Raw genomic sequence first — 13,588 nt, forward strand, 5'->3', positions numbered from 1 at the left:
AGGAGGGGGACTCAAATGAGAAAGTTATACAGCCGTAGCCTTAGCATCTGATGGAAGCAAGAGATGCAGACAGGAGACAGAGGGAGGGTGAGAGGATGGGAGAACTTTGTCTAGAGCAAACACCCTGACTTCTTCTTTTATTCTCTCTCATGCTGAGTTTGAAAAAAAAAGCAGTGTTTTAACAGTGAGCTCAGGTAAAGGCTGAGAAACAACTCAGGGTTGACATTTCTTCTCACCATTTCCTGTATATTTTTAGAGAGCAAGTGATGTGGTGTGTCTTTGAAACACACCAGTGTTTAAAATATCTGCAAGATGACAACATAAAGAATATTCCGAAGCCTCAAACGGGCCTAAATTTAACACTTTCTTTCTTTAACACTGTTATGATGGATAGCTAGAAACTGCGGGGACAGGATGGAGAGAAGTAAGCCCCTCGCCTCCAGGAGAGCCGAAATCCAGCATCTGTACCGATCCTACACCTCAGGTCAGGCAACTTTGCATGCCTGTGACCTCCTAAGGTTCCTCCACAAGGGGCAGATGGAGCTAACGGCAGACATAGAGACGGCTGAGAGCTTGATTGACAGATATGAGATTGAAGAGACAGGTGAGCAAAGGAGAGTTGTGTACTTACATCAGGCTGCTGGTTCCTTATTAGTATGGGTAACAATGAACTCAGGATTTGTCACATAATGATGCTAATTTAGTTGTAAGATACATTGAAGGCTGAGCTCCAGTGGTGCCTGGCTGACAAAGTGATTTGCTGTAAGCCCCGAAGGAAAACGAAAGACCTGTAGACCAGATGTTGTCAAAAGCCCAGTGTAGCAGGGGCTGATTTGCATCGTCACAAACAACAAAGCAGCGAAAAACAATGATACAAAATCTGTGCCATAAATACACAGAAGACTCTCTCTGTGCAGGAGAATGTTCAGAGGAGCATTTCTGTTTTTTTTTTCTTTTTTCACATCTCTGCTATAATTAAACTGTAGTTTTCTCTCAGCAAACACATGTTATACATGTTCCATCACATCATAGCGCTGCCTCTGTAATGCAGCCAGCTTTAAGGTAACCCAATGGACGTCATCATTTTGCATCAGGAATATGTGGCGTGTAACGAAAAGAAAGAAAAGACTAATGACATAAATCATGAGACAGTCTGTGTACTTGATTATTTGTGAGTGAGTTAACCCTCATGGACTGTTCGCAAAACACTACCCTTATGTGTTGTTCGGGACAAAAACGTCCCCTTACTTTAACGGTTTTAAAAATATATCAGATAAATATTTTTTTGAATTTTTTTTGCATAGACCTTTTAATTAACTTCAGTTCTAATCAACAGTAGTGAAAAATCATTTTCCCCCAGGATTTTAATATGGTCATTAAGTTGTTAACTGTAAAAATCACAAATGTTACCTCCTACCAACAGGGTAAACCAGCAACAATCAAGAATGCATGTAGTGCCATGGCTGTGCAGTCAAAAAATGTGGTTATAATGTAAGTCTATGGGACAAAATGGGAGAAAAAATGAAAATCCAGTGCTGTGCAAAAACTAATAATGCCATAAAGTCAATTTTTTACTGATGTTTGACATGACCAAGACTGTAAAACTGTATGTTTTTTTTCCAATTTTCAGCACCACCCCTTATAAAATTGGTGATTAAAGGGTTAAAATCCTGGGGGAAAATGATTTTTTCACTACTTTTGATTAGAACTGAAGTTAATTAAAAGGTCTATGCAAAAAAACTTAAAAAAAATATTTATCTGATATATTTTTAAAACCATTAAAGTTAGAGGACGTTTTTGTCCCGAACAACACATAAGGGGGTAAAATTTGCCCACAGTGTACTGTTGACCTATGAAAAATTTTTAAATCATATTAACAAAATTTATGTAAAATTAAGCTTGTTGAGCAAAAATGACTCAATTTGTTCACATGTTGACAAAGTTATGGCCAAAAAAAAAACTGAAAAATTTCTCTCAAAGGACAAAAATGTCCCGAACAGTGCATGAGGGTTAATTATTATTAGCTGGATTTAAATGAGATTTTTTTGCCAAACCTCGGCGCTCAGTCTGCTCCTTCCTCTTCCTCTTTCAGCCAAAGAAAGCAGGTCTATGACATTTGAAGGCTTCCTCAGGTACATGGAGTCCAAAGACTGCTGTGTGTTCAACCAGGCCCACACATCAGTGTACCAAGACATGAGCCAGCCTCTCACCAGTTACTTCATCTCCTCGTCGCACAACACCTACCTGACTGGAGACCAGCTGGTAGGAAAGAGTCACCTGGATGCCTATGCTCGGTAGGGAAGCACAGCACACACATTACAGGTCGAAGCAGCACTTTAAACAAACACTGCCAGAGAAGGTGCAGCAAAAAAAATGTCGCACAGATAACATACTATTGTTTTTATTTATAAGACAAAACAAATGCAACATTAAAATGGACTGAGATCCTGATCTATAACGTTACAGTACAACAACATCATCGTCTCTCTCTAGACCTGTGTGTTACGTGGATACAGTCTACCCCTTTTGGTTTCATTGACCCACACATGTGCTGAGGCAGACACACAGCGATTGCTGTGGTCCCTTTATGGGACAATGGAGGTGATTACAAAAGAGGCTGATGGCAGCAGAAGTGCAGTATTTATGGTTCCAGGGAAAGTGCTGAATGCCCTGGCTGCCTGGTGGAGAGAGCTCCTCTCCACCAGGCTGGCCTGGAAGCTCTGCTTGACTTGAGATAATGAAACAATGATCTCAAGAGGAAAACAAAGTAGCAGGAGCAGAGGAGGGGTGGTACAGGTGGCAGAGTGAAGTAAAACAGGATTCACAGGAGCCTAAATATTCTATTAAATGTCTCTGACTCACACTTTACTCACAATAACAGCAACTGTACTAATGTACTAATGCACAAAGTTGGACATAATTTTACAAATGCACAGATGCTGATGCCACAATTTGCATTTAAAGCGGCAATAAACATGGAGAAAAGCAGAATGAGAGTTAAACAGGAACATATATCACATCCATGCAATTTGCCCCTCCGCTCTCTGACAGTGGTTTCGTTTTTTGTCCAACCAATGCAGGCAAGAAGACGCATACTTCTCAGATACATAAAAGAAAGTGATGGAAATGGGACTGAGTGAAGAAATATATATATATACAGTGTATATAGAGAGGATGTTATTGTGTATTGCTTTAATTGGTCATAGGTATTAGAATGGTTATCACGAGGAAACAGCTCGGCCTTCTAATTTTTTCACTATGTTATGTTTATTGGCTCACCACAACCACAGCGTGTGTGTGTATATATATATATCTGTGTGTGTTTACGCGGCTGACAGCGCTCTGAGGAAAGGCTGTCGCTGTCTGGAGATTGACTGCTGGGACGGAGCAGATATGGAGCCTGTAGTTTACCACGGCTACACCCTCACCACCAAGATACTTTTTAAGGACGTCATCGCCACCGTGGAGCAGCATGCCTTTGAGGTAACAGTATCGTTTGTATACATGATGAGTATTTCCCTGTTCTTTTGAGATGCTCCGGGCATCAGGTCCTCTTGTGTCTGTCGGTGCCCTGCTGAGCTACATTTAGTCTAATTAATACCCTCTGTGGTAGACATGCTATCCTTGCAAACACTCTTTGATTTTTTAGGGCATTCTCTGTGAAGTGTGTGAATATTACAGGGCCCTACAGACGTACAGAGAGAGATGCTAATTGTTGAAAATGATTATTATTTATTATTTTTACAGGTTTCTGCTTATCCAGTGATTCTGTCTTTGGAAAACCATTGCTGCAAGCAGCAACAGAACGTCATGGCCGACTACCTTGACTCTATCCTGGGGGACAAACTGCTGAAAGCTCCTTTGGATCATCACACCACAGGAGATCTCCCCAGTCCAAATGTAAGACTCAAAAGAAGTGCGTTTGTCTGTGTGAGCTGTAAATGAGCGGAAGAATGTGTGTTTAATATTTAAATCGCCGGTGCAGGCTGAGCGATGATGGTGTTAGTGTGTATAAATCCTCATCGGCTGCCACGGAAAAAGAAAACAAAGAGAAAATGAGACCTTTATGTCGACACAGAGGGCCTCATTAGTCTCCTTCCGAGCCTTCCTCCATCCCTCTCCCACATCAGCACATACTGGCAAAACGGATGTCTGGATTTCGCAGGCCTCTTTAATCTCTCAGTGCGTCACAAAATCCAATGTGATGTGCTTGGTGCTGAGAAGTGTCCATCACTTGAAGCATGTTGTGGCACTCGAGCTGATAGTTCATCTAGATTACCCTGTTTGAGTTTTGCTCTGAAAGCTTCTGTCACATCATTATGAAGCGACCAGCCCGAAAGCCACTGACACAGTCACTCCAGTCTATTGAATATGATGAGGAGGCTGAGGGTTTTTTTTTCTCTGCGTGCGGATGCTGTCTCGCCTTAAGTCTCTTTGCTGCCTCTGACTTCTACTGCTTTAGGATTTACTGCATAAAATGAGCTGTGTTTCATCCGTAGAGTGCATACTCCCCATATCATTTGTTATCTTTATGACTCGGGAAGGGGGGGGCTTACATAGAAGCCTCAGCATTCATGTTCTTACTTCACTGTTAACCCTTGCAACTAGGGCTGGTTGATAAGTTTATGGCCTAAGAGGGAAGGAGCTTCGTTTTACAGGTTGCTGCTCATTGAGTGATTATGGAAAAAGTCCTGAGCAACTTTTGTGGCGTTTGTTTTTGGGGAAATGAAAGTCAGCACTGTAAGAAAAAAGTGAACAACCTCAACCTTTGTGCAGCCGTCTGCTTCCTCAGTCAGTCAAGGTTTCTTTACCCGAAGAGGGTGCATGAGCAACATACGACGACATGCTCCCAGAAACAAATGAGACAAAAGTCTCACCACTGACAAAAAACTGTGGAAATACCCAGAGTTCCCTTTTCGAGAAAGCCACATCAGTGAGGTCCACAGCCTCCATTTTCAGGGATGGGGCAAAAAGGCGGTGCCTGTCTGAGACATGGTCACATGATTACAGGGGGTCTGCTACATCACTTCTGACAGCTACAGTAGAAAATCAAGCAGCCTGGGAGTGGGAAGCTGACAAGACAATGCTCCAACCTACAGGTCTAGTGGTGATGGAGGAATGTCTGTTTGATCTCCAGACCTCACAGCTTTTAAATTCATGCAGCTTTACACACCAGTTTCTGTCTGATTAAAAAATGTGCTCATTACTCACGCTACTCTCTGACCAAATCGATCAAAGGTTTTAAAACTGTTTACCAAGTTGTCAAAGCTGCAAGAAAGATGGAAGTCATTTTCAATTAACCAGTGTTATTGTAGGATTAGAATAAGCTATAGTAAATTAGCATGTCATTATGCTGCTTTATTCTATTTTTTACTGCAAAATTACAGCATGAAGAAAACTCCTCAAGAACCACGTAGCCTCCTAAATTCCATCAACACAAGCAAAGCCTCTATTTTCGCTCTGCAGACTGTGTAATTTAGTCTCTCACAGGTTGTTAATGTTGGCATATCTGTAATTATTTTGCATATTTCACCTGTGCATACAGAGCGTGACACAGACTGCCTGTCGCGTGGCTTACCAGGGAGCTGCCCTCCAGACCATAATGTGTTTTTGCTTTTAGCATATTGCTACTCATTTGAAGAATAGCATCTTTGTGACGAGTGTAGCATGGGGGGGTTTGTGCAAAAAGAGCTTATTAGTTTGATTGCCGTTGCTAGGCAACCAAACTCTTGTTCTTCACCCTCTTTCTTCTTCTTCTTTCTTATTCTTCTGTACGTATTTTGGCGCAGCATATCTTCAGCATACATTGACCGATTTCAGCCATTCAACTATCAAAATGTTCATCTCACAGAGGACATTCCGGGTCAACTTCAAGTTTCTTATCAAAAAATTATAGTTTTTCAAATATTAAGCAATTTCGGTGTCATCTGCCAAATGTATCTCCTCCTACAAATTTCAAGCTGCAGACTCCATCTTAGTCTTGAAACGCTCATTAGATGCTGCTCTATCAAACTTGTATTCAGAATTTTCTAATTCAGAATCGTTTCTGCATGCCAGGCTCTCAAATGTGGAGTGGTTTTTGAGGTCTCCTCTGCTGTTACCATGGTGACAGGCTGACACACAGAGGCATACAAAGCTTTGAATTGCTCAGATTCTCCAGCAATTCAGAGCAATCCTTCACATCAGCATTCAGAGCAATGCTTCAACTGCGGCTATCAATGCATTTTCTTCAGGAAATGCCCTTTTCTAGTTGATGTTAGTGTCCTAAGTTTGAGGATGCAGGGACAGTTTAATAATAATAATAATAATTGCCATCTGTGTTGAATGTGCTAGGACCTGATGTATAAGATACTCATCAAGAATAAAAAGATAACACAAAAGGCAAAGACAGAAGAGGAAGCAGGTACAGAGGACAGTGCAGATGAGGGCGAGGAGGAGGAGGAGGAAGAGGATGAGGAAGAGGACGAGGATCCTCCACCTAAATTAAAGTTCTGGTCTCCCAGAAAGGCAGAGTCACAGAAGAAAGTAAGTCAGGGTTATTCAGCCAAATGAATCTTAGCAGAGATAGGCATAGATAAAATGCTAAATCTGCCAGTTATCATGTCTTTGTTTTTCTTAATTTAACGTGTAGAAGAAGGTGAAGGTGGCCAAGGCTCTGTCTGACCTGGTCATATACACAAGGTCTGTCAAGTTCGTCAGCTTCAGTCACTCCAAGGACAATCAAAACTCCTGGGAGAACACCTCAATGGCAGAGAAGAAGGCTCGTAAGCTAGCTAAAGCCTCAGGTAAACCGCACCGCATTGATCTGAAATACTGAGACAAAAGATGAATGTTATAAGGAGGCGGCGTATTATTAATCCTTAATAGCATTTTGCTATAAACAGTCCAACAGATTCACATAAGTGATCATCACGCCGAGTCCCCTGTGCTCTCTGGATAAGAAATGCAATTAGATCCACAGCCATAAACCCCAGCAGAAGCAGATTGAACATGACACATACAATATCAGGGAGCGCCTTTTCACAGAATAACACACAAGAGCATGAGCGCAGTACTGTTTCTAGTACTTTCACTGCCGTGGAACTGAAAAGAGCCCACAGAGGTTTGAATCAGTGGATAATCAGTTAAAGTGTCATCACGCTGCTGTGCTGCAGCATAATGTAGAAACGGAGTGATGTAGAGAAATGAAATCTTTTCCTACTGAGGGGGAATGACACTTTCCAGACACACAGCTACATCATTATGAGCTGGCAGTTCAAGAAAGACTATGCAGCTGTGGTAGTGATAACACACATGCTGAAGATCTTTAATCTGAAAATCATTACACATGCAAATCTAATCAGAAAAAATGTATTTTTCCAATTCATGAGCAAACAAACAAAGCTGCTGGTTTGTCCGAGGGTTTGTGAGATCACCATTTTGCAGGGTTCTGGGTCTTACAGGGTGCCAATGGATCTGATCACCTGACAAATATTCTTCTAAAGGGTTTGTCCTTTCCGATCTGCTTCCTGGAGTCCTGTGTAACAAACCATTCCAGGTGTCAGGCTAACATTACAAAGACACATTAAGCGTCAACTTATATCACACCTACTGTGAGTAAGGTGAATTAAAAATGTGCATGAACTGTGGTATGTTTGACCCCCTCAGGTCCAGATTTTGTTCAACACAACCAGAGGTTCCTCAGCAGGATTTATCCAGCAGGCTCCAGAACATCTTCCTCCAACTACAACCCTCAAGAGTTCTGGAATGTGGGCTCACAACTTGGTGAGTCTGAGGAGCACAGACCTATTTAAAACAGGAGACAGGAGTCAGCATGGCGCATTCACCGAGTATACACAGGAGGCAGGAGTGTGTTTTCATGCACACACTCTTTTTATTTTATTACTTAGCAAATGCTGGGTTTCATATGTGTTTTAATGCAAGCAGCAGTATGTAGGAGTAATTCCAGGATATATCAATAGCATGTGATGTATTAATTAGGCATAAGTCTTTAAAAAAGGTTCATGACACTTCTTTCTGACACCTGTGCTTCTCCTTTGGACACAATCAAAAGCATGAAAATACCTTTTAACAGCGTCCACAGTGTCAAGTTCAACCGCTGGACCCCCATTACATGGTATTGATACAGAGAGAACTCAAGAGTGTCACACTTCAAAGGGAACAACCTCAGCAAGTGTCCTGTCAACAGTGAAAAGAACATTTTATTCCAGTCCACAGCCAGACCAGCTCATCTGAGTTTTCCCTGCAGCCAGTCCCCCCCCCCCACCCCACCCCGGCCCTTATCACACCTTTTCCAAATCGATTTGTGAACGCTGTTTTACTCTTTAAACTACAGCTCTGACTGGGTCACTTGTTTAGAGTCAAGCCTGAGTTTAATGGTGTGACTCCTACCGATATGGTATGATTTACCAGTGAGGATCTAGTCACAGCCCTGATCTGTCTGACACCATCTTGGCCAGTGTTCCTGTCACTCCGTCTGTCTTTACACATCCTCTTCAGCCGTCTCCAGTCAGCCAGCCGCTGACTCTTACACGGAGCCCCGCTGATTGCTGAGCAGACTGTCTACGTGCTGCAGTGGCAGCTGTGCACATGGTGATCTGTACTTCTCACAGTGACGGGACACTGCGGAACATAGCGGCAGCTGAGATGGATCACTTTGCAGACGAGGAGAACGTCCACTGGGCCCCTGTCACACAGACACATTCTGTCCAGCCAGAGAGAGAGACATCATTCAGTTCTATTGGCAGGGTCTGCTTATGTCTTTATGTGGCGATCGACTCAAATGTGTCGTCCCTGATGATACTGAAGACAGAGTTTTTTGTACTGCAGAAAAAGCAGCTACCCAGGCAGTCATTGCACAGTTGGTGATTTTGAATGCCTCCCTGATGCAACGCACGCCATCGTTGCAGAAACATTTCAACTCACTGTTTAATTTAACGTTCCCTTGCAGAATGAGAAAAAGAGATGGAAGGTATACAGGGATCATCTCATGCTGCTCTTTTATTTTAACAAGCTTTAGGCTCTCTATCACTTTTGTTCTTTTGTGGCTCTTTGTTTTGTAACATTGTCCTATGGTGTTTTTTTTTGCAGTGGCTCTCAATTTCCAATCTCTGGGCTTGTCTATGGACCTTAATGATGGCCGTTTCCAAGACAACGGGGGCTGTGGATACATCCTGAAGCCGCCAGTCCTCATGTCCAGTCAAAGGAGCTTTGATCGTGGCCGCAGCCAGAGCAGCCTCAAACCCACAAACCTGCTGCTCAAGGTACTGATGCGAAGCACTGAACGCTGAATAATCCACTCATGGTGGATTTATAGATTAAGGTGTAATGTTACAGGACTGTCTGTGGGCGTATGTGTGTCTGTGGCTCACAATCTAGGGCATTGTGTGGCATAGCTCCTCTTACTCTTTGCCTCCAGATAAACGTTTCCCTGCCGGATGCTGTGAACCAACAATGATGTAAAACTCCCCAAGTGTCTGTTTAATTAGATTATCTCCCTCAGAAAGTAAATGGGAAGGAGAGACTGGAGTGATCTAATGCAATTAGACTCAGGGTCCAATTAATAAATCATCCTTTTTTTCATTATTTTAAGCATCTTGAGGGACATTTATAGCAGCACTTACAGTATCACAAAAGATGTTGAGAACATCCGTGAGGACTGCAGTACTGTATGTGTGGGTAGTCCTTCCACTTTAATTTATCTCCAACCAAATGAAGGACCACAAAAAAAAAATCCATTGTCATCCGTAGTAAGTAACATTTGACACGGTGGCTCTGTTAAGGGACCTCCCTGCCCTGTTTCTTGGTGGCTGGTTGCAAACTGATGAAAGCTTTGATTTCTCCGGGGCTCACATCACTTTATAACTACATACATAAATAGTAGCACCAATCTTTGAGGACATACTCTGAGGTTTTCAAGAAGAACCTGCAGTCTATTCAATGCTTCTAAAAATGTTAATGTTATGTGTCCAATATTATTGACTGAATACCTGCAACTGTCTGTTTCCTGAATTTGATTCTGTTAGACCTTGGGCTGTTTCTTACTTAAGCCGGGCGCACACTGTGCGTTTTTTGGTCCGATTTTGACCCGAATTTTGAGTCGTACGGCTAATCGGGCAGTGTACTGGAGGTCACAAGAGGCGATTAACGTCGCACGAACGGCGACCGACTGATCGGTTGAATTTCTGACATGTTTGATATTTTTGTCGGCCCTCGTGAGAGTATCGCACAGTTTAAGCAGAGATATGGCCCGAAGTCTGTGTTTCCCTCCCCCCCCCCCCCCACTGCGCATGCGCTTGCCTAACACGGTCGCCGTCAATGCACCTACACGAAATTGTTTCAGATGATAACAAAAATGGCGGCGCCATGCGGCATTGGACAGAATTAATGGAGGCTATATTTGATGAGCTGAGGCAGCAACACGCAGCACAGATTGTGACTGACTTAGATTTTTTTTTCCTTTGAAACAGCAACAGCTCCGGGTTAGACATGTTTAATTTCCGGTTCAATGTGATCACCTGAGCACCTGAAGTCGCATGTAGTGTGAGCAGTGACGTCGCAGCCGACCATTGCACCGTACAGTGTGAGCACATACATCGTGAGCTTTGACTTGACATCGCACGTGTGTGAGTTGGTGTTAAACACAGACTTCCCCAAAATCGCACAGTGTATTGGAGGCTTTAGAGCCTGGATAGCTCAGTAAAATAGAATCAGACTTTTAATCTGAAGCTTAAGGTTAAAGTCCCTGTTTGTTTACCCGCTATACTCCCTCTATACTGTGCAATATTCCATAGAAGTTGACTTGTGGAGTCCTTTCAATTGGAGCGTGCCTGTGCACTGAGTACAGTGTTATTCTAGTTTATTTAAAATTGCTGCTATAATTGTTGCCTCTGTTATAGATCTGATAAGGAAAATAATCCTTGATCACTTGACAGTTTACAAGGAGGCGCAGAGTTAAAAAGAATATGCACATATTCACAGCACAATGCATGAATATAAATATAATCTTGTGTTTTTGGTACCCAGAGGGAAAAGTCCTGCCTTTATTTATTCACATCATCACTCCATGTTATTTGATCACTTTGGGGAAAATCCGCAATCTTCAGTCAGCTCTCGACTCAGTGAATGAGACTCATGTGTTGCATTCAGTGCTGTAACTTTCAATCTTTCAACATTAAATTATCTGCACAGGAAAACAATATTTCCCCTTGGGCTTCCACGAGTCTGTTTAGCATAAAAGTGTCAACGATAAACATTGATCTGCTTGTTTTTTTTTTTGTGTAATGATGGAATGACTCCGCACTGCTATCTGTGCACTCACAGGAAGGGACTACTGTGACAGCAGATCACTCTGCTGCATAACTTTAGGGAAAAGAAAGAGACTGTAATTTTAGGCCGGACACTGTAAAGCTCCATCAGTGCCAAGCGGGGCATGTCGTGATAAGTACATGCAGGTTTGTCTTTGATCAGGGCAGGGAAGGCGAGGCTCAGTGTGAGAGGACTGCAGATAGGCCTGCTTTTCCCCAGTGTAATTACACCGTCTCTCTATAGTTTTCCTTTCCTCTGTTCTCCACTGTTAGCTGTTTACACACATGTCTATCTCTAGGTAATCTGTGGCTCCAACCTGCCTATCTCCAGGACTGGCAAAGCTCTGGATCCCTTCGTCAGAGTGGAGATTCACGGGATGCCATCTGACTCCTGCAGAAAAAGCACACGTGTCATCAAAAACAATTGTAAGTGCAGCGACAGTGTCGCGTCAGAACATCGTATGACTGCTTCGGCTCTGGTCAGATTTTGCTTCATTTTTATCAGCCTAGAATGTGTTTTGTCAGACGTCGGCATTAGTGAGAGTCAGCTGAAGGCATTTTACTTTCATTTTTTCTTTCCCATACTTGTTCTTCCTCATGTTTGTCACCATGACACTTGACACATGATGAGTACATAGTGTGAAAGAGATAGAGGAAAAAAGCATCGACATCCATAGAAACCCAAACAACGGGCTTAGTCTGATTATGTTCTACACTAACTCTACATCTGGGCCCATCAATCCAGAAGCACAAAATGCCTGTATCAACATCTGTACAAAGGTTTTCAACGATCCATCCAAAACATGTCCACCTCTGTTTTTGTGTAGACGCTCAAATGGCATCTGAGAACACTACGTACTGTAGAGTAATATGACTCTTCAAGGAAACATTAAACCACGTAAACCGGGCTGTAGGGAAGTTTATTCAGTCTGACAGCAGTATTTCATGGTTTTATGTGGATTTCCTAGCTAGCTGCTGTTTTGGCTTCTAGAGAAAAAATGTGCTGAGTTTCTTAAAAAAAACAGAGAAGTGCAGTTCCTCTGAAGAGAAGTGCAGTTCCTCTGAAGAGAAGTCCGTCATGCACTACTTGTATGAAACATGTAGCTAGTTCCTGCACACGGTGACATTTACATGAACCTGTTTTGTGAGAAGAGACACAGGAGGAGGAAAAAGAGGAGTCCAACAGGACACAGAGGGTTTACTCAGGCACAATAATCACAGCATCATTCCATGATAACATTACTAACTGTATGCAGATTACCGTGGATTAAGATAAGAACTAGGAAGGTAATATTGTCATGTTGTTTGTTTACTGTATTGATGGTAATGCAGCCTGTTAGATAGACAGATAGATAGACAGATAAATATTTGCAGACATTTTCCAGCTGTTGTCTGAAGACGAGCGTTTTTTTTTAACTTATGTATGGGAATAAACGGATCTTTGGCAAACACGCTTTGGCCATAGGGGTGCAGTAGAAACAAGCTGCAAATGTGTATACTTGCATTTATTCAAGCTTTTTTAAAATGAGACATTTGTAACAATGAATCAATATTTACAGAATCTAGAGAAGCACCCAAAGTCTAATGAGCCGCTTCGTTCTGATTACCTCTACAGCTCTGGGTCCTCACTGGGATGCCGCCATAAACTTCAGCATCGGTGTCCCGGAGCTCTGCCTCATCCGCTTCTGTGTGCGTGATCAGACCGGCCTTCTCAGCAGCGAGTTTGTCGGCCAGTACACCCTGCCCTTCACCAGCCTGAAGAAAGGTGAGCCACCAGACACAAGGAGTGACAAAGGGGGTGGAGTATTGGGGATTTATATCAAGTGACAGTGTTGACCATCATTGTATTTCCCCAACATTCACAGTATCAGCATTACTCAAGGTTGCCTTCTGCTCTGTGGATGCATTTTTATGTAAATGTGATCCTGTCTGTCTATGTGATGCTTGTGTATTTAGCATCTACACGTACATTTCTTTTCACGCCTCCCTTCCTTCTCCACCTCCAGGCTACCGCTGGGTGCCTCTCTGTTCCCGAGATGGATGCAGCCTAGATCCAGCTTCCCTCTTCGTTTTTGTCTATTCCACATCCATATCAGACTAACACACACACACACACCTCGCCAACAGATAGAGAAGCGTGGTGGATGCAGCAACAACAATAGAAAAATATAAATAAACTAAAAAGCACCCGTTTCCTTTTCTCAGATGTAAATATGTGTTTTATAGTCAGAAAATAGATTCGAAGTGTGTGCTGCAGAGGAAAAGACCAGCAGGGCTGAAAA

At 42.7% G+C, this 13,588-nt stretch overlaps 1 protein-coding gene across 1 annotated transcript; it reads left to right on the forward strand.

The window, feature by feature from the left end:
- Positions 1-414: 414 nt before the first annotated feature.
- LOC114452350 (1-phosphatidylinositol 4,5-bisphosphate phosphodiesterase zeta-1-like) lies at positions 415-13,526 on the forward strand. The gene is made up of 11 exons (XM_028431623.1): positions 415-604; positions 2,093-2,294; positions 3,339-3,483; positions 3,748-3,900; positions 6,334-6,525; positions 6,632-6,785; positions 7,648-7,764; positions 9,091-9,263; positions 11,606-11,732; positions 12,922-13,071; positions 13,313-13,526. Exons 1-11 carry the CDS (start codon positions 415-417, stop codon positions 13,405-13,407), a joined length of 1,698 nt encoding a protein of 565 aa, XP_028287424.1. The 3' UTR covers positions 13,408-13,526.
- The last annotated feature ends 62 nt before the right edge of the window (positions 13,527-13,588 follow it).

Source organism: Parambassis ranga, chromosome 19 (assembly GCF_900634625.1).
Source record: "Parambassis ranga chromosome 19, fParRan2.1, whole genome shotgun sequence".
In the NCBI taxonomy this organism is placed as follows: Eukaryota; Metazoa; Chordata; class Actinopteri; family Ambassidae; genus Parambassis; species Parambassis ranga.

Coding starts and splice junctions, on each gene's coding strand:
- LOC114452350 (XM_028431623.1), top strand. CDS start 415: ATGGAGAGAAGTAAGCCCCTCGCCTCCAGGAGAGCCGAAATCCAGCAT. Junction 605..2,092: donor ATATGAGATTGAAGAGACAG/GTGAGCAAAGGA, acceptor TTCCTCTTTCAG/CCAAAGAAAGCAGGTCTATG. Junction 7,765..9,090: donor GAATGTGGGCTCACAACTTG/GTGAGTCTGAGG, acceptor TTTTTTTTGCAG/TGGCTCTCAATTTCCAATCT.